Raw genomic sequence first — 21,321 nt, 5'->3', positions numbered from 1 at the left:
ACAACTAGGCAAATGTTATTCTCTGTTCACAAAGCATGTTCCCTATAAATAAGTGATGCCAGTTGATTTCTTCACAAAACACCACTATTTATTCCTCAACAATTCCTGCTATAATTACCTAATTACTTGCATGTTTAATATACCATTTAGTGCTCTGTGATATCATGGTCTTGCTCATGTCTCTGGAGCACTGAGGGGGTAACATTACAGTGTAGTCTTTGCCATGTACTGCATGGTGCTCCATGCATTTACTAGACTATAGTTTATATCGGCAGTGAATTTGTGAATATGTACAGCTTTTATCTGGTTAGAGCTTCCTCCACAGGGCAAGCTACCTGTTGTGTTTTGCACATTTTGGTTCCCAGTGCTCACAGCTCTGAAATGTGCTGTAGCACACACAGTGGAGGAAAAAGAAGCTCAGGAATGTGTTTTAACACAGAATCTCAACTGTGGGTTCATAATGCTTAAAAACAGCTTGAACAGTACTTCATGGCAGCCTTTCACAGTTGGATTTGGGTTTGCTTTTGCATTTGCCTTATTAATGGGAAAGGAGCCTTCCATGTAGGAAGTTCAGATTTCCAAGGTCCAATTTGAATGTAGATAGGGAAAGTAAATTTATTAGTGATGTGCTTTCTTGCATTTGATTCTTCAGTGTTTTCCATATCTTAAATAAGACTTTTTTTCTCCCCAAATTAAATAGCCATTTTTCTATTTACAATAGTATTCAATTCAAAGATGATCATAAAAGCGCCGGAGGTTAATACCACTCATTTGGTTAGTGGTCATGGTGGTCTATATTCACAAAATAATAATTTTGAAAGACCATATTTATACAAATTCCCTAGTATAGGGATATCATCTCTTGCCAAAGACCCTCTTCTTTTGGGAAAAAGTCCTAGTTGGTAGCAGGGCTTTTTTTTGTTTGTTTGTTTGGGGTTTTTTTAATGAAAAAATATACATGGGACTGAGGAATTAGTACCTTTCAACCAAAGTTAGTTTTCCCACTTTTTAGTTTTGTTCTAGGAGTGTGAAATTAGGAAAACAATTATTATTATAGAAGTAAAAGAGCAGTCTTGGAGAATATGAGATCAGGAGAGGGGGGGAGTAAAATACAATATTTAAACAGATGTAATTTGAAGTTGGTATTTTTTTCTTTTGGGGCAAAAATCAAATTGATAAAGAATTTTATTTATGTATAACAGCATTTCTGTATGTTACACATATTTAGTGTAGTATATACTAGTATGTTATTGTATCTTAAAGCATTCTGGACTAAACTTTGCATTATTTCTTTCTCTAGGGTATACCCATGGCTTAGAGGTCTAGGTTATACATCTTTAACTGTATTTTTAATGGGATTTTTTCTCTGGAATGTGGACAACATTTTCTGTGATAAATTGAGGTGAGCTTTTTCACTTGTCTGGATAGCTCTTAATAGCCTTTAAGTATAAAGACTGGATTGTTTCTGAGGTGCATATTCAAGTCCATCTCAATGCCTGTATGGTTTGTTGCCTAAAAAACATCCATGAGATTTTATGCAGATTGCTCATGACTAGAGTCAGCACTCAACCTGGGGCTTTTAAACTTTTTTTTAACCATTTATTTTTTGTTATTTCTCTTTAACCTCAAATTAAATTGAGAAGAAATAATGTCACTGAAGTAATTTTGAGGATCTGTGGCTAAAGCCTGCTATTCACAGTTGATTTCATCTGAATGTGTTTTTATCCTGCTTGTTTGGGTTTTTTTGGGTTTCTGCAATTGCCATTTCCCAGGGAAATAGACAAAGATAGTAATTCTGCATGTTAAAGAAGACATGCAGAACTACTGCTACCACTGTTCAAGATATATCTATTACAATAACCATGTTATCAATAAACAGCAATTAGTTGGAATTCCCGTGTTGCTCAGCAAGCTGGAGGAGGTGGAAAGGTTAATTCCAGCACCCATAAAAATACATTTTTGACAATTTGAAACACAGTTATGCCACAGAGTCTGTGTTGTACAGATTGTCCTAGTAGGCTGGTTTGTCAGAGCCAAATAACAGTGTGCTGTAAAGAAGTCTAAAGTTTTCCATCCCTTCTGGCTCTGCAATCCCTGTCCTAGGTTAAGCCAACTGAAAGATAATTCCAACAGAGTATTCTTGAAACTTTTTTTTAATTAATATAATACATGATCTTCATCCCCAGGAGTGCTTGATACAAATGAGATAGATGGGATAGAGTAGTTATTGGCAGCACAAGTGGCTGGATTTACAGTTACTTTGCAAATGTTGGCATCAGGGTTGATTTTTGCAGCTGCCTCACATCACTGGTAAGATCAAAACCCCCAGTTCACCAAAGCTGCTGAGCTGCTGTGTGTCCATGGGGCTTTTGAACTGGTTCCTAGACCCAAAAATGACACCAGCTGCTGAGGCACTTTTTTCCATCCTCATTTCATAAGGACAAAAAAAGGTTAGTGTCTTTCCTGTAATACTTGTTTGGTCATGGTGCTGGAAAAAAAAATGTGCTTGTTTACTAGCTTTAATCAGACATCTGCAGAGCCTTGGATTTCTCTAGGAGGTATTATAATTTGAACCTTTGGAGAAAATACATTTCAATTCCTTGAAATTCTTTATTCTCTGAAGGTCTAACTTGTGAATCATCCACCTACCTTCTCTGTTTAAAGTTCAAAACTGAGTTTTGATTCAGGGGGTTTTGTTCCATTTTTCATTAAATCTGCAGCTTATTTAAAAAAAAATAAAATTAAAAAAAATCTGTAGCACTCAGTTTCTCTGGTTTTAACCACACAATTGAATTTCAGCTTTCAAATTTCCTACCATCCAAAGGCTTGGAAGTTGTGCTGGGCTGCCAGTCTGCATGTTCCACTGTGTCATTGTTGGGCTGACTCAATTGAAGCTCTGTGCTAATATTTGTGACTCAGGAGCTTTGGACCAAGCACTGTAATATCAAGCAGTAAGGACATATTCCAGGAGCTGCAGATTTTCCTTCCTTAACACATGCAATCATTGTTTTCCATTTTTTGTTTTGACAAGCAAAATTAAAGTGCAAATGAAAAGAACAGTAGATGCAAACAGTTCCTCCACCATCCACCAAAATAGGCGTTATCTGCAGAAGCCTAGTGAACAGGAGAAATGTAGTAGGAACAATGTAGTTTCTTCTCTTTATTTCTTTATCTCCATCCCTTAGCCCCTTCCCAAGTTGCTTACACCCCATAACTACAATTTACAAAGCATGTTGGTGGAGTATTTCAGATCCTCTGCTTTAATTGCATCCTCACTAAACACCCATTTTGTCCCTGTTTTAGAGTCCAACAGAGAGGCAAGTTGAACTTCCATGGACCTGCAGAATGGGTGGTGTGATTGCCAGATTTAGAGTGATAATGTCTGATAAATCTCATTTCTTCTCTTGGACCTTAAACTCAGCATTTCATCCTATGGGCAGTAGTTCACAGGCTTTTGGGGAGGAGAATAGTAGAATTCATTTGGGACTGTGGGATGCCATAAATACATTCCCTGAAATTTGAGTCCAGAAGTAATAGATCACTCATCATATGAAGAAATGTCTGTTTTCCTTAAATGTGTAAGAAAGTCAGTTTGCTGATATCTCTCTGTACTGGCAGTTTGAAGTATAACTGCTGCTCTTCACCTGCTGTGAAAGCCCGACTCCTGGAACCCTCACCTGTCAAGCACATGCCTGAGATATGGAAACAATAACATGTGATCTGACAATCAAACTTGGTGCTTTGAGATTGCTTAGCTGGGCAGAGATATTCCATTGCATGGTATTTCTTTCTTTCAGAGCATTACGAGAGAAGATGCCTCCCGTGGTGGGAGCTGTGACACAGTTTCATGCATGGTGGCATATTCTCACAGGCCTTGGTTCTTACCTTCATATCCTGCTAAGGTAAGAAATGTTTTCTAAAGTGGATGTTCACAGAGCTCTTATGAGTTTTCTGAGGTTCAGATGTACTTCAGAATGTTGTACCATCCTGAAGAGCAGGAAAATGATTTATTAAACTGCTGTGCAGTTTTCTTTCCTCCTTGTAACTGTTCTAAAAACTCTAATCTGTATTCTTCAAAATGTAGTCACTAGTCTTTAAATAGCCATAGTTCTTCAAAAAAATTAATTCAGAAATGAGGACCCTGTGGCAGTTAAACCAAAACTATTTGACAGTATATTAATTTCAGAATGTAAGCCATTAATACCTGTCTGTTCTTGAGAAGCAGTCCTGAAGTACTTAAACATGTTTAAATTTAGGAACTTAACAAATCCTTTGATAGGCACTGTCACTCCTGAAAAACAGCAGGCATCCTGCTGTAATGCAGAAGGGTGATGGCTGAAGTAATTGTAGTGGATCTGTTCCCAAAAGGGCAGGGTATTAGTTTGAGGAAGAGACTTAAACAAGAATGTAATTTAGCAAGTCTGGAGCCAGCAGATTTTTTGTCTCATTTTTGCTCTGTACCACCATCTAGTGGAACCAGGGGCAAGAATAGAATATAAGCTGAAATCTGTGAAGGATTTCTGCAGTTTGTTTGTCATCTAATGAAATAATATTTTACCACTTCGTCCATAACAAAGAGAATGCCTTTTTTACATACACATCCTATGTAGTCAAGAAAACTTGGTTACATATCAATTTTTCTACATCTAACATGGTATTCACCTTTTTTTTTAGATGTTAAAATACCTAATAAAAGGAACATGCAAGGAAAATAAGTACATTTCCATTAGGTGATCTGATAGCTTATAGTTACATTTATGTGTGTATATATATGCAAACATATTTACCTACACATATGTAAATGTATATATACATAAATACATTATTGAATGTGTCAAGATATATGGAAAACAGTTGCTTCCTTTTGTTTTACAGGTTATCTTTCCCCCTAAAGAGCTTGAGGCAATATTTTAAAGAAAATTCCTTGCAGGAATCAAGCGTAGGCAAGGTTTTTTCAACAGGCCACAAAGTGGCATTACCACTTAAAAAAAACTGAGGTCATTCACAGGAAAAGATCTACTGAGAGGAGAAAGTGTCTAAGAACAAAAATAACATATGGAATCAAGCTATGCTGTTTTTCAACCCCATTTAACGTCTGCTATATTTTGTGGTACCCTGATTTAATTTCATCCTTCTAAAATGACAGGCTCCAGCCCCTATTTAATTTATTATTTTTTTTTTCCACTCTCAGGGTTTCCTTTTTTCTCCTCACATAGGTGATAGGGTAAATTATTTTGCTGATCAGTCTACTACAGGGGGACTTACTGTAAGTTAACATCTCCTATATTGACTGAATCTAGGCAGAATGGGTAGCTCTGTAATCACAGAAACAATTATTTTCTAGCTAGAAGATAAAACTGGGATCAGGACATCCTTACTTTATATGCTGCCTTATACTTGAAATTTTAAGCATGCTTTTTTCCTTCTCCTCAGTTTATATACAAGGACACTTTTCCTGAAACACAGGCCAAAGGTGAAGGTAAGCAAGCAGTATTTTGTGTTTATTAATGTACATTTGGTATATCTCGTGCTTTCAACTTTTGGTGGGGCTCAATAATTATGCCTGTTAGGATACTGTCTGACTTCTGCTTACATCCCAAGAAATGCAGTTGAAATTTTTGTAGAATCGCAGAATGGTTTGGGTTGGAAGAGACCTCAATGATTATCTAGTTTCAGCCCCTCTGCCAGATGAAGGGACACCTTCCACTAGACCAGGTTACTCAGAGCCCCCAGGTTATTCCAACCTGGCCTTGAACATTTCCAGGGGTGGAACATCTTCTCTGGGCAACCTGTGCCAGTGCCTCACCACCCTCAAAATAAAGAATTTCTTCTTAATATCCAATCTGAACTTACTCTCTTTTGTTTTAAAGCCATTCCTCTTTCATCCTATCATTAGATTATGTTTAATAGTGTTTGGTTTCTGTTCCAAGAAATATAATATTCCAAGAAATCCTTCCCCTATTCCTATTTTTTCTTTTGACAGTTTGTTTTTGGAATATGGCCTGTTCTTCTTGTGGAGCCACCCAAGAACCTTTGACTGAGCCCTGGCAGCCACACACGATCACCTGGCCTGGCTGAATAAAGCATTTCAACAGTTACTCTGGCTGAAGTGTCAAAATTATGGATCAATCCAAGAACCATTGCTATTAAAGGACTTCTCTGTGCTACGAGGCCAGGAACAGAGCAAAGAGCTGGCACACTAGGGAAATAGCACTTAGTACAGCTTTATTCTAAGTTGTTAAAACAAAGATTAAGACACAAAGGTTTTATGTATATATTGTATAGCGGATGATATTGATGTAATATTTCGTGCTGGTCACAGAAAACTAACCATTTTTGAAGTGGATTGCATATGTTTTTTCATTCAGTTTTTGCTCCTTCTGTGGTATAAACTAATACTAGTAACTGAATGACAAAACCAGGCCATTGATGGCCAGGCTAAGCATTTGTGTGGCCTATAGTGAACTGAATGCTTAACCCAAACTACTATAACCTTGCACTTTTATACAATTAATGAAGTATGTAATGGTTGATTTAGGCCTTTATTCTACCTTGCTTTTCCAGAGCCTCCTTTGCAATTTATGTTTTAAGCAAAATGGTTGGGATACCTGTGCCATTTGGTTAATTTTGTACCAAGCTTCGGTTTTCTCTTTAGTCCAACTGAGAGGTTCATCATGGAGGATGTTCCAAAGTGTGATCAGCAGAAGACACTGAAATGGTGAGGCCTTATAGGCGTTCCTTCTTGTGTCTGGAAGCCCAGTTCCTAATTTGTTTCACCAGTGTTTCATCACAAAACTGTACAGTGGCTGTAGAAACATAAGAAACACTTTTTTTCATTTTTTTGTAATTGTTATTTGCATACCTTCCTTTTCTATCCCTTTCTTTAACTTCCCATTTCCCATTCATACAATGGAATCAAATGATTGACAAACACCTTAGATGTGCTCCAGTTCAGCTTTGAATTAATCTTTCTCTTATTTTACAAGTCTTAAATATGGGTCTGACTTTCATAAGCATCTTCTTATTCAGAAACTTTGAAGTAGGAGTAAAGAACAAGACTGAAGTTGAGGATATCCCCAAATACAGTGGCAGTGCTTTGCTTGCTTTTAATCTATCACGTGCTTGGTCTGTGAGAAAGCTGACCACCTTTTAAAACCAAATTTAGGGGATTAATGGGGGAGACAAACCCTGTTTTCTGCAATTTTTATAATACCCAGCTGATGAAAGTTAATAAGTAAATGTAAAGAAAACATTAAACTAACACAGTTTCTCAAAATATACCTCATATGAAGGCTGTGGTTTTGACGCTCTTGATTTTGGGGCAACTAACAGAGGCTATCTCTGTGCCTACTTGCTGCCATTCTATGCAATTTTTGTCTGCTTTTGATGCTCTAAGGGATTTATCCTTCTTGCCATGAAGAAAAAAAGGGAAACGCTCAGACTGATCCAAAATCCCATTCTGTGTTGATTTACAAAGTGCTCACAGCAGCAAAGCATGGTAATGTAGCTGTAAAGCTGTCTCCCAGGTTTCAGAGCCCTGACTATTGAACAATCAGTGCTGACTAAAATAGTCTCCTCCCTTTAATGTCTTTTTCTCTGTTGAAGTTTCTCTGCATCTTTCACATCCATCAGTAACTCTCCTACTGATGTGAACCTCCAAATAAAAATGTGGCTTCTGTTATGTGGTGAACCTGGACCCTTGAGATCAAATAATCCAAACTCTGGGCTGGAAAAAGATATTTAACCTTGAGTGAGTTCAATGAGTTTTAAGCATGTGCTGATAGCAGTGCATTTCAACCTGTACACCCCTATAAAGACACCTGAAGGGTAATTTTAGAACAGCTTTGGTATCAGAAGGCTCCAGTTCCATAGACAAAGTCAGCATCTGTGTTGGGAAATTTGAGTGTTCTTCAGACTGAAAGAAATTAGCAGAACTAACAGAGAGCTAGTAAAAAGCTGTTATGGATCAGGTGTCTTTAATTATCCAGAAGGCATATTTTTTGTAAAGAGATTTGAGAACTGTTTCAAAAATGTAGCTTGAAAATAAGTGCCTGCCTGTTCACCTCCAGGCTTTCTCAAAAATGCTTTCTCAAGCATTTTTCTGCACACTGTATCCCATTTTCTTATTTAGTATGTTTACATGTGTTCATAAGTTTTAAGAGAAGCAGTGCAGCAGCAAGACATATCAACAGTCACTTGTTACATCTGCTAGGTATGATATTATTTTTGTGGCTATGAAAAAAACTTTTATTTTAGTGGCCTTAGTTTTGTTGCTGAAGGATCTGGGGGCTCTGTTTATTTTAGCAATTGCAAGAACCAGAGTGTCTTGAAAAGCCACTTTCTTATTGATCAGGCATCTCTACAATGGTAGATTTTAAAGAAATTGGTTGATTCTTCTACACATTTGGAACTAGGAAGTCTATGATGGGGGGATTTCAGAACTTGTTGAATTGTCAGGATTTAAAAAAAAAAAGTTGGAAAAACTTATATATTCATTTTATACTGCTATTTTTCATTCATGTATTGTTTGTCATTGATGTTTTTTTCTTTAAAAAAAAAAGAATATGCAAATTGGCTTCTTCCTACATTCCAAATGACCAAAAACATGCACACCTCTACCACCTTGCCAGCAGCCTTTCTTTCACCAGGTTATATTAGACCCTGAAGAATGTAATTTACCTGTGTATCCTTCTCCGCATAAATAATCTAAAATCATGGGTGCTTTGGTTTGACTGCCTTACTGATCTTGTGAGTGATATTGAAAATGACAAGCCAGTTTTAACTGGGTATCACTGAAATTCAGACTGCCTTTTCTAGTGCCTGGAAAGACGTACATTCTTATTCCTGTAATGTGTTAAATGTCTATTAATTGCTTTTAATTTATATCACTTGTGTGACAATGTTGCTTAGAGCAGTATATCCCACATTTTTCTTGCACTACATCTTAGCAAGTCATGTGGGATCCTATTTTTTGAGTAGGATTCAGACAGCAGCTACTTTAAAGAGAATTATGGAAGTAGCAGGTGTCATTTGATATGAATTCTACAGGATGTGTTTGACAGACTTGATACCAATGAACTGTTCTATTCCTTATATCTATGAAGAACCAGGAAATCTGCCACCATACAACCATCAATTTGACACAGGTGAGCAGCAAGAGTAGCTCTGCAGTCTGTGAGCCGAAAAATTCTTTCTTGGAAATAAGAGGAAAAACTTCTAAATTACTTTCGCAGTACAGATCAAACTCATACCTTATTCTGGGAATTTAGATTTTTTGGATACAGCTCAAGACATGCATTCTCCAGAACTGAAAATGTGAGGAGGAATCTCATCCATGTTTTGAAGGCCATGTTGTTGGCTAGCAGTATTAGTTATCTTCAGACTTCATCATAATGGTTTTTCTGTTAACACAGGGCTGATGTGCTGCCCATGAGTGTTTAAAAACTCCCCCCTTGTCAGAGTTGGAATATGCAGTGTTACCATTTGCCAGTCTACCTCTGTCATGTATTGTACCATACCTGTGCCCTTAATTACATTTGCCTGAATGTGTGCACATCAGAGCAGCTTTAGACCCTGCAGCCCCTGGGATTGGCAAGTGTTGTATTGATTCGTGGCTGACTCTGTTCTCTCCTTGTAAACATCCTCACTTGTTTGGTGTCTGTCACTTACAGCTTGTGCTCAGTCTGCCGCTCATCCTTGTGTAAGTCTGGCTGCTTTAGAGAGATTTGAGTAGGAGGACTTCAGACAGGTGGAGTGAAATCTTTTGGGAGGGATATAGTGGAAAATACTGCTCCATGATTAGTTTTAATTCTCTTTTAATCCTGTCCTGTGCTGTCTGGCTTAGATAAAGCTGAATTGTATGATTTTAAATACAGCTGATTCTTTTGGCCATCATGGATTTGCTTCTAACACCTCATTTCAAGCAGCTGAATGTCTTTTTCACAAAGCACCTCCACATGAATCTCAGCAACAGAAAATCCTCCCAATACCATCAGTGTTTCTCACAGTCACTATCACCTTGTTTAATCTGCATTCAAGAATTTCAGTAATACCATTTTTAAAACCTGTTTTTCTGTGGATATATTACACATTTTAATAGCAGGTAGTGAAACAATTCAGTACAGCACTGCTCAGTCAGAGGAGCTGTAATGGAGCAGCACTGCTGTTTTCTTTAGTAGACATCAGAATTTGGGAACACATCCATTTTGGGCGAATGTGTGCCCCGTAATTTAGATTAATGTATTCAGGTAAAACTTTCAGTTTACTTTAAACCCCATCTGCACTTTATAAGTAGGCAGTCAGAGGCTTTAACTGCAAAGTGCTCTTTGGTTGTGAGACTTTATCATGAAGAGGGATAAATGATGGAGTCTTTATTACACATGAGCAGAGCAAAGCCAGAAGGAGATTAAGAAATCTTACGCAAAAAGAGAATAACAAAAGATTAAGCACAGAATCCTGTAGTATTACATCAACCACCCTCCTGGTATCTGCACTTTAGATACTTGAATGTTTTGCTATTTATACATTTAACTTTCCATGTTGACTCTGCTCTCTTCATCACAGAAGTTACGTAGTTTCTGTTACATTCAGTTCATTGTAGAGGACTTAGGGGCTGTTTTATGAGGATGGAGCATGACACAGATTGTTTTGTATATGAATGAATATATTTCTGACCTTTCTGGAATGTCCTCTGCCAACTTTGAGAGTCTGTAACCTAAAGACAGAGAACATCCTGTGTAACTATTAAAATTGGTTTTGGGTTTCTTTGTTCAGTTTCTCACGCACAACTGCCTGCAGCTGCCAAGTGCCTGATCTCTTTGTTGCAAGGCTTTTCTGAGAGCTGGGGCTGTGATTTCTTCTGAATTCTGTAAGACAAAGTCTTTGGTAGGTGAATGGCAACTTTAGTTAAAAATTCTCCTTCTGCAGAAATCATAGCGCCATTTTTAGTGGCTTTCCAGTTAGTTATCCAATACATGTCTGCCTCTGACTCAAACATGAGCCTGACTATCTACCTTCCTGATGCTGTTGTATCTTTCCAGGCTTTGAAAGCTGGGTGAGGGATTTGGCTGTACAGGAGGTGTTTATTTTGTGTTGTGTAGTTCAGTGGCAGGCAGTGTGAGGGCACAGCAGTCAAGCAAGCACTTTATGTGGAGCGCCCTTATTGGAGCTCCCAGCCAGATACTCTAAACAGGGCTGGGGACAGAGGGATTTATATGTACAGTTTGAGAAACAGGTTTGATGTCTGAACCATCTGAACCTCTTACTTTACTGCAGAACTCTCTCATTTTACTTGTTGAAATTGTTTTGGTTAGACTAAGTATGTAATTGTAGATTTAAGAACCCAGTTCTGAGTTCATGTGAGACCCTAAACCAGTGCCTACAATTATTTTTTTTTACATATATCACACAAATTTAATCTGCCTGATGTTTAAGAGCAGATTGTTAAGATTTTTAAAAATGCAAAGATAAAGGGTCTTTTGCTTATTTGTCCACAGGAATAGCTATAAGCACAATCTTAGATTCCTCCTCCTGTCCCCAAAGCTCTAGAACATATATATGTTTCTCCAAAGACAGTGCTGAATAAAATGGCTCATAGCATGTTATGTACCAAAATGTTTTCTACATTGAAGCTGTGGAAGAAGTTTGTTTGTATATGCTGTTGCTCCCTGGATTTTGGAAGAGAGGGTTTCAGGCAGCATAAGCAGTTGTTACTCCTTCGACTGAAGAGAAACAAATTTTTCTCTTGTTTTTCCAAATTGATGTTGACTGTTTCATGTTTATTGTTGATCTCAGCTTAATTCACCAATGATGTTACAGTCTGATCAAACACCATCTGTCCACCTGGAGTGGACATGAAATCTCCTGTTCATGAGGTGACCATACTTTCTAACACGGACACTATGAGTTTCAATATGTGGGTTTCTCTTCCTGAAGTTCAATGCATTGTTGCAGATAGATAACACTGTGACAGACGAGTAGCAGTTGACTTGTAGAACACAGCTACATTAAGAAAAATGTTTATTGACAATTTTGATATACTGAGCTGACTATTCCTACCAAACCAGCTGGTAACTAACATTAGGCTTATATGTATCAGCGTATCTTATTTTCCAAAGCAGAGTAGCTTTGAAATATTTAATATGTTTAATTTGTTATTCATGCTGCAGTCAAGCACTAATTTGTGTCTTTATAGTACAAACTATTAAAGAATTTCGTTTTAAATACAACCTTTTCCAGGTGGTTCTTGGCTTACTATGTGTTGCACAAGGCTGGCTGGTTCATCTGGATGTTGTTCAGTAGATGGGTGGTTGTACATCTTGGCTGGCGGTGTGCAAGTGGAACAGCAGGATTTGTGTGTCCTGCATGGACGGGGAAGCAGCCAAGAGCTCTGTGAGAGCTCCCCAGTCATTCTGCCTTGTGCTGTGGGGCCCTCTGAGCACTGGGCCTTGCTTGGAGGTGTAGTGTTGGCTGTAAATACTGCAGGATCACCTTCCATCCAAAGGCCTTTCCCAGCACACACCAGTTAGGAGGGACTGCAGGTGGGTGATGTGGGTGGGAGAGGAAAAGGCCAGGAGTAAGGTGAATGTGCAGGGAGCCCCAGAGCATGCAATTTGCACACACTTTGCTTCAGCCTTTTCCTGTTCCTTTCAGTGAGAGAGGAGGATAGTCACTGCAGGGCAGAACCTTTCCAGGCAGGAATTGTGGACAACCAGGGACTAATCCAACAAGCCTCATCACACACCAGCAGCCAGAGTCTGGTAATGACCATAAGGTGTTTTCCTCACTTACAGCTGCTCTTCCAGGTGCTCAGAGACCCCATTTTCTCCTGCTTACCTCTCTCAAAGCTGTGTCTCTGCAGGGAGAACCTGGAGTCAACTCTTCAGGGGCCAAGCCACGGGGCAGCAAACCTCGGAGCCAGCGGTGTAAATGGCTGGGGCAAGCTGTGCCACCTCCTCTCAGTGGTGCTGCATACAGAGGCACATCCAGACTCCACAGACAAGCGTTGCCAGAACTCTGGGACTGGGTGAAATCCAGCTTTGCATATTGAACTTGAGGCTGGTCTAGAAATGAGTAATACTTTAAAATTTCCCTGGGGATAAAAATATTGTGGTTCTGCCAAAGCCCTCCTCCCAAACAAAAAATTGAATTTTGAGCTTGATGATTCCCTTTCAAGACTGCAAATTGCAGCTTTATTAATTTCTCACTTTCCCCTACTTCAAGTCCCCCCTTGGTTGGTTGGTTTGTTTGTTTTTTTATTTTTTTTATTCAGCCCGTTGAAGGGCTAAAAGTGAAGGTCTATACTTGCACCACTTAAATTCAGTGGCCCTACACATAGATTTGGCTGTTCATGGTGCTGTATGGAGAGAGTTGCAGCCAGTTAGCAGAGGAGCTGACTATCCAGCCTGGATATTTGTTGCTAAGTTCATGGGGATGGACGAGACAATGGAGTCACTAATGAAGCTGTAGGTCACTTTTGAGGGCTCCTCTGATGGGTCTCCATGGGGACATGGACAATGGTTGTGCTGGCACAGGAGAGAATCAACAGAAGAAGGACAAGGACAAATGTCTGCGTTCAAACTCAGTCACCCAAGAGGAGATAATGTGATGAGCTCAAGAAGAGGTCCCTTGCACCCTCAGCAAGAACAGAGCTGGGATGATGTCCTCATTCACCTTTTGTATGTGAGGTACACAAATATACTCTGTACTTGCCAAGATGAACTAAGGTGTGAAGCACTGTGTGCAATGGATAAAACATCCCAACCTACGAGCAGGAACCTTGTGGATTTACTTTAGACCTATTTTACAATCACTATAGTAAATTTAGCATCCTGGCCCCTAAACTCCTTTCCAAGGTGAGTTACCCCCAAGCTGGGTATCTCACCTTGCTCACATGCAACACCCAAGGCTCTCAGTGCATAACACTTTCCAGCTGCTACAGCAATACAAATAGCCACTAAGAACATCCAACCTCATTAATCACCTTCCCTCAGACTAACTTTATAATTAGTATGCAAGAGGCACACACCAACTTAATGAAATTAGCAGTAATTAGTGGCCCTGACACACACGTAGAGCCAGTACAGGGACCAGCTGGAGTGTGGGGTGTGCAGGTCCTGTGGACCTCGTGCCCATGGCTCAGCACCCAGCAACACCTTGGGGCATCGAGGGTGCTGACTCTGATCTCTCATCCTGGAGATCAGATAGGTGAATGCTAATCAACAGCAGCTTGCATGATCCCACAGAAATGGAATTAAGCAAGTTACTCTGCTGATGTAAACTGATGTCAAACCCCTAATATTTATAGGCTGGCCGAGTATCAGAGCTGCAGTGATTTATGTGGATGTCTAACTTAGCTCTGCTTTTTCCTCATAGCTGGTGTGTTGACTCAGTGCCGAACAGCAGAACGAAGTACATTTGTTAAAATATTGCAGTATTGTAGAAGCCTGGGGACAAATCCAACTTCTCAGGTAGGAGAAGTGATGAACAGAACAACCAGATCCCCTCTGCAGCCAGGCAAACATGTCCAGGCACTTGTGAGTCATTGCTTCACAGGGTTTTATTGCTTAATGGGGTTTTGTTCATTTAGAGTCCTCTGAGGGTTGATTTGTTTGGATTTTTTTTTTTTTTATTTGTTTGGGATATTTTCTTTAATCATCTCATTTTTAACATCCCACCTCAGCTGAAATGAAAGCAAGATTAAGTGCTAGTTACAAAATGAAAAACAACAACAAACCTGCAAGCCACAGCATGAAAACAGAGCTGCTACAGAAAGGATATTTTTATACAGGTTATCTGAAAAGCAAACAAACTCCAGCTGTTTTCTTTCTGCTGACATTAATTAAAGCAGGAGGGCTGATTAACGCTGTGGACTTGTTTCTGCTGAAAATCTCTCTGCCACATCCCCCTGGATTTGACAGTTCACTATCAATTTGCTTTGCAACCGAGGCACTCATGCACATCCCTCCAGAGTGGTTGTGGCTCTTCAGTAACGCCCAGGACATCTGATACTAAGTGGCTTTGTCCATATGCTCACATCATGTGGTGTTCATGTTCAGGATGGAGTAAAAAGCCTTTTTCCCATGCCATGAGCTGTGTTACATCCCAGCAGATCTCTTCCTCTCCAGTAAGCATCACAGGGCACATCAGCAGCCCCTTGTCAGGTTTCTACAACCATGAGAGCAACAACCCCAGGTCAAACTCATGTTGATCAGGCTTTAGGGGAAATCAATGTTTAAACATATTAAGGGCAGAACCCTAAATCAAAATAAAAACCTGGCCATTCTTGCCTTGATTAGATTCAACATTGCTGAACACAGTGCTGGAGGCAATTACCTCCAGCAAGGGTGGTGATTTTTATCTGGAGTGGAAACATTCCCATGTAGGGAGGCTGGAGGTAAAGAACATCTCTTTACAACCTCTGATTTCAAATGAAACCCTGGTGTTATTCTGCCTGAATCCATGCCCAGCTTGGCTGTCTCTGCTTAGAGAGCCATATTTTAATTGTATATATATTTACTGTCTGATAATACCAATATATGAGAAGGCAGCCTGAAGCTTCAAGCTCCCGAAGGCTGAAGTTGGAAGTCAGCAAATTAGAGAGTGCAGGAAGAGTCTTGTTTTATTCATTAAGGTGTGACAGTAGTTTTAAGTCTCATACATGGATCCTGGAAAGGAACATATATCCGTATGAGTTGTGAAGGAATGGTTCATGTCCATGTGAAGACTAAAACTCTACTGCTCTTGCATTAAATACATTTTTCCTTGGCTTGGCGAATGAGAAGTGACTGAACTGATTCCTGCAATCACTTGCACTCACCCAGATACGAGGCTGTGGGACCTCTCCTGATAGAGACCTCAGGCTGACAACAATCTGTGGGTGTGACTGGAGCAATGCCTCTTCAGTTGAGGTGCCCAGAGGAAGGGACAAGGGCTGAAGTATCTCACTGGCCAACCCACCCAGAGTGGCAGTCCCAGATCACCGAGGTCAAAACTGGCACACAGACTCACTGTGGCAGTGGGACCTGTACCAAAAGCACAGGGGTGTTTGTGCCTGGGACTTACCCTGTTTCCCTCTGGGGAGTGAGATAAGCCAGTGAGGGCTGGCATGGTGCTCCATCCCTACAGCTGCCTTGCCCTAGCACAGTTCAACTCCTTTGAAACCTCTGATGACAGGGATCCTACAGCCTCCCCTGCCTGCCCACTCCAAAGCTAGGCTTGGAAAGTATTCCCCAATAGCTCAATTAGATACAAGCCTTGTCCATCCTTTGGGTTTTTTACCTTGTAAGAAGCTGAATGTGAAGAGGAATTTCTTCTTCCTTTTTTTCTCTAAATTATTGATGTCACTAAACTGGATTTTTTTTTTTCACAGTCTTCAGAGCTGAAACAGAAACTTTTGAAACACTTTTTTCTCTATCTCTTTTTTGCTTTAATGTCTTTTTGGCAAAGGCATCTAACAGTGAAAAGGCATTCAATGGCTCTGTGTATCATCAGCCATTAAAACACCATATGCAAAGATGAAGTAATCTGGATGCTTTGAGATGGATTTATATCCTTGGGCAGTAAGATTTCCCAGCCTCATACATGGTGATTGGTCTTCCTGTGCCATATGACTACTGCTGGGTCTGTTTTTTCTCTCTTTTTCCCTTTTAAAATACAGAGATGTGCGTGTGAGACAGTGTCGTCCCCCAAGGAAACCTTTGAACAAGATCAAGGGCTCTCAAAAGATGCAACACCTGGGTCAGGCATCCCAAACCCTTCCCACCGACCTCATGCAGCAGAAATTATCTCCTTCCACAGCCCAGACTCCCTGAGGTCCACTATAAGCATAAGTCCTGGGCATTTAGGTTGCAAACAATTGCCCACATGAAACAAGAGCCTCCATTGAGAATTAAAGGTAAAGCTAATAATTTTGTCTTTGCTTTTCCTCACCAAACACCTCACAGAATTGTGTGCTAATTAAAACAACTGGAAAGTAAGAAAAATGAGCTGAGTTACTGAAAAATAAGGAGGATTTCAGATTGTAAGGAGGACTGCTGGCTGTTGTCTACAATTGCTAGCCTGTATATTAATTATTTTCCTGCTGATTCAGAGGGAAGATAGCCAAGCTGTGAATCAGCCCTACCTCTTCTTGGAACACCTATCATTTCCCTAGATCTCCTCTCCAAATCCCAGCCAGGTCTGGCAGTGCTTTGTAAATGAGATCAGTAATTGCAGCACAAAACATAGAGTTGCAGAGTCAGGAGAGAATTGAGTAACTCTGCTTTCTTCCACATTGCAAGGAAAATGCTAACTGTGAGCTGGATATAATTTTCTCCAGAAGATGGATTGATATTTACTTTTTTGCAGGATCAGAGGGCTCCTGATTTCTTTGCCATTGCATTCGACAGACTGTGCAACACCGACTCCTTTAAAAAAAAGCCACTGAGAATCCAAAAAAAGACCAAATTCCCAGCTCCTGACCACTGTCCAGCAGCCAAGACATGCCTCCTTGTGTGAGTGAAAGTAGATATGACACAGATTTAATGAGGCAACCGCTTCTTGGCAGCACCATAGCTCTCCTCAGAAACTGTACTGTTATTCGTTTACTTGACTGATGCAGTGGTGTTGTGAAAAAAAAAAAAATAATGGGAGAAAGCTACTTGGTAGCCAAGTAAATAAGGTTTGAAAAGAAAAACAAAACCTATAGCTAAATCAGCAGGGTTTGCTGAAGTTTAGGCAGGCCTTGGACATATCATAGTTTTGGGGGTTGTGGAGAAGCATTTCTGGGAACTCTCTGAAAACTTAGGGTGCCTTGTCACCATGTCTGCAATGCCTGAGGCTCCACTGGTGATACAGAGCACCTAAAATTAGAATCACAGAATGGTTTGGCTGTAAGGGACCTTCAAGATCATCTAGTTCCAACCTTGCTGCCATGGGCAGGGACACCTCCCATTACAGCAGGCTGCTCAGAGGCCCGTCCAACCTGGCCTTGAACACCTCCAGGGATGGGATATCCACTGCTTCTCTGGGCAAATATTATTATCATAGTCTTCTCAAGACTGAAATATTCTCATTCTATAAAACTTTGTAAAAGAGGGAAATCAATGTATATAAGATGCCATTGGTTTAATTAGCATCCAGATTACTTGTGTGTGAGGGGACTGTCTGCTGGTAAGCACCAGTCTCATCAGCTGTGCTGGATAATTGCTGCTTTTCCCAGTGCATTTTAAAAAAGCATATCCGGAGCTTTTAAAATTATGCTTGAGTTCGTTTCTCAGACTGGCAGCAATGAAAAACTACTGGTGTCAAAGACCTCTGAAAAAAGTACATTTGGGAACATCTCCTTCTCCTACACAGTCTTTTTGGCTACAGTACAGTATTTTTCCCCTAAAACATAAAGCTTGGAGGAGAGGAAGCGGCAGAAGTCAATCACCAGACACTGCAAGAAGTGAGGATGATTTCTGAGCAAACGTTGAGTACCCAAGTCAAGGCTCTTGTGAACTCCCAAGCACAGCATCTCAGTTACAGTTCAGGGCTTAGATGAGGATGTTAAGAAGTGCCTTGCTTCTGGGGTATTCACAAAGAATTACATCATTATTATTTTTCCCCCCGCAGCCTATCTTTCCAGCCTGTCTGTACTGCAGCAAATAAATCTTGACTTGCTGGTGGTTTGAGGCTCAGCCCGGATGAAACTGAGGTGTGGAGGTGACCTCTCCAATTAATACCCAAGCAATTTCCCCTGAGCTCTGTAATCAGAGACACCTGGGAGCAGATTTTGGAGTTGGTTCCCTCCCCAGCTGCAGGAGTCAGCACAAGTGCTAGAGTTGGCTGCACACTGATGTTAGGTCAAGGTTAGGCTGATAAACAATACAGAGAAAGAAGTACCCTACAAGCCTCCAGGACATGTCCTAGAGATGTTCCTTGCTGAAGAAGAAAAGGTGGTAGAATGGAAATATCTGCCTTGGAAGTGGTGGGTGCCAAGGTGTCACAGGTGTAAGTTCCCATGGGGTGATAGTGATGAAAACATGAGGGCATGGTTCCTGGTGCAGAGGAAAAAAGGGGCTGTTGGAGGACATGGCCACTGTGGCAAAGTATCCTCAGCCCCTCCAAAATATCCATTTCCTTGAGGAGCAGTGAGTGTGAGTGGCCAATCCATGGGTCCTGGAGTATGTTGGAGGCACCTTGATGCCTTAAGTTTCAGCTTTCATATTTTTCAGATTCTGTGCTGCCTAGGTGTGTAGTTTTGAGCTTCATACTAAGTGCCAGTGAGCTCTCTTCACAGAGCAGGTAGACAAAACAATTCCTATTCCAGCTTGATAACAGGGACAATCATTACAAGTTTCAGATCCCAAAGCATAAGCAATGGTGAACTGAAGAGAGAAAACAAGAAAGATGGGATTTCATAACCTGAAGCTGTGATTGGACAATTCACCCAAATATGCAGATGGACCAAAACTTATAAAAATGTGAGACCTCGTGACCGGCCTTCCATTTTGTGACCATTTTAGGTCCATCCTGGGTGTAGCCCTGGCCAGGCTTTTGTACTGCCCAAGGGGCAGATAATATAATAATATAATCTAATCTAATTAATACAATATTGTCGTGGTTTTAAACCAGTAACTACCCCATGACAAATATATATATTTGTATTTATGCTTATGCTTTAAGGCCTTTAAATAAATACTTACTTTATTCTTAACTCTCTCTAGGCTCTGTTCTAGGTCAGCCTTCTCAAGGCATCAGGCTCACTAAGAAATATATTGCACAAAATTAATAAATTCCTGGGGAAATTTGTCATTTCAGATCCACTGGCTACTCATCTTACTGTCTTGTCTTGCAGGGAATCATCTGAGTCACATTTGTCTTCTTCTGGGAGCTTTCCTCTACATTAGTGGTAGCAAGGACTTGGTCAAGGTGTTCCCATGATGTCCAACATTTGCCTGCCCCTCCTCCCCAGGTGTGGCCACTCCAAAAGCCGAGGAGGGCAGTTCAAAAGTAACATCTGAGGATCACTGCCTGGAAGGACAAAGTCTTCTGCCACAGGAACCAGGCAGTGCTTTGATGTATCTACACCTTATAAATGGGAAATATTGCTAGGCAACTGGGAAACAAGGAGAAAGTCAAAACACAGCAGGGTTTTCCAAAATTTCCTTAGGAAAAGCAAATTCTGCCTTTCTGTGAGTCCTTCAGAAACAAGCCACTGGTTTTGCACAGAGAGCATGTCTGGTAGGACAGGGAAGTTTTATCAAGTAAAACTAGGTCTCGGTTATATCAGTGTAAATCTGAAGTAATTCAAGTGATCCCAGGGATTATTAGGGCTTGTGAAGCCAAGATTTTATTTGATCTTATATCACAACAAGGTACTTATTTACAAAAAGAGTTTTGTGGAAGAGCCTTGATATGCAGCTCTGCCTTGCCCAACTCAGGAGCTGCTGGAGTATGGAGTTTCCATGTCTCTCTGCTGGGAGGTGAAGGCAGAGATGGTGGCAGAAGGAGAAAAAAAAATTCGTTTTCTTTTTTTCTTTTTTTCTTTTTTCTTTTTTTTTTTTTTTTTAAGAATAAGATCAGCAGACAAATTGCCTGAAAAATGCTTGTCAGGACTGTTTGGTGTCAGCATTTGTTAGGGTGGCTTCTGACCTGTCATAAAAAAAGAAGAGTTGAGAGGACAGCAGTGCCATTTGCTCCTTTCATTCCTCTCCACTCTAGGGAATGTAGAATTGCTGGCAACCTGCTTGTTTTCCAAACAGTCTTGCTTTTCATTGTGGAAAAGCCTGTGTAAAAACCAAGGTCATGGACTGAACTCCTGTAATGCTGTCTGCTCTCAGGCAGAGGTGCACTCCTGCCAAAGCAGCTGAGCCCTGGTCCCCTCCAGCAGGGTAGTCACAGCTGAATGATGACCAAAGCCCTGGAGGATTTGTGGCCAGGAATTGTAAAATGGTTTGTGTTGGCAGGGAACTAAATGGCCAGAACACTTGCCACTAGACCAGGCTGCTCCAGACCCTCAACCAGCCTGGCTTTGAACACTTCCAGGGATAGGGCAGCCTCAGCTTCTCACTGTGCCAGTGCTTCAACATCCTCACAGGAATGAATTTCTTGCTAATATCTAAACCTTCCCTGTCACTTTGAAGCCATTTCCCCTTGCCCTATCACTCCATGCCCTTGTCAAAGTTCCCTCTCCAGCTGTCTTGTAGCCCCTTTAGGCACTGGAAGGTGCTCTAAGGTCCCCCTGGAGCCTTTTCTTCTCCAGGCTGAACAGCCCTTACTCTCTCAGCCTGTCTCTGTAACAGAGGTCCTACCCATCCCTGGGTGTGTTCAAGGGCATGTTGGATGGGGCTTGGAGCA

The 21,321-nt window shown here is 40.6% G+C and overlaps 1 protein-coding gene and 1 long non-coding RNA gene across 2 annotated transcripts in view; both read left to right on the top strand.

Moving 5' to 3' along the window:
* ACER3 (alkaline ceramidase 3) overlaps nt 1–12,227 on the top strand; it is a 54,259-nt gene extending 42,032 nt beyond the window's left edge. The window contains exons 8-11 of the mRNA XM_023922154.2: nt 1,301–1,402; nt 3,798–3,902; nt 5,434–5,479; nt 5,984–12,227. Coding sequence (XP_023777922.1) covers nt 1,301–1,402; nt 3,798–3,902; nt 5,434–5,479; nt 5,984–6,037 — 307 coding nt within the window. The 3' untranslated portion in view covers nt 6,038–12,227. The remainder of the gene's footprint in view (nt 1–1,300; nt 1,403–3,797; nt 3,903–5,433; nt 5,480–5,983) is intronic.
* A 2,169-nt stretch (nt 12,228–14,396) lies between these two features.
* On the top strand, nt 14,397–18,189 carry LOC147654299 (uncharacterized). The gene is made up of 2 exons (XR_015283964.1): nt 14,397–14,468; nt 16,658–18,189. It is a non-coding gene; the product is annotated as an uncharacterized LOC147654299 (long non-coding RNA).
* The last annotated feature ends 3,132 nt before the right edge of the window (nt 18,190–21,321 follow it).

This window comes from Cyanistes caeruleus, chromosome 3, assembly GCF_971803275.1.
Source record: "Cyanistes caeruleus chromosome 3, bCyaCae1.hap1.1, whole genome shotgun sequence".
Lineage (NCBI taxonomy): Eukaryota > Metazoa > Chordata > Aves > Passeriformes > Paridae > Cyanistes > Cyanistes caeruleus.
The sequence above is the reverse complement of the archived record's forward strand: the minus strand, read 5'-3'. Positions and strand labels throughout refer to the sequence as shown.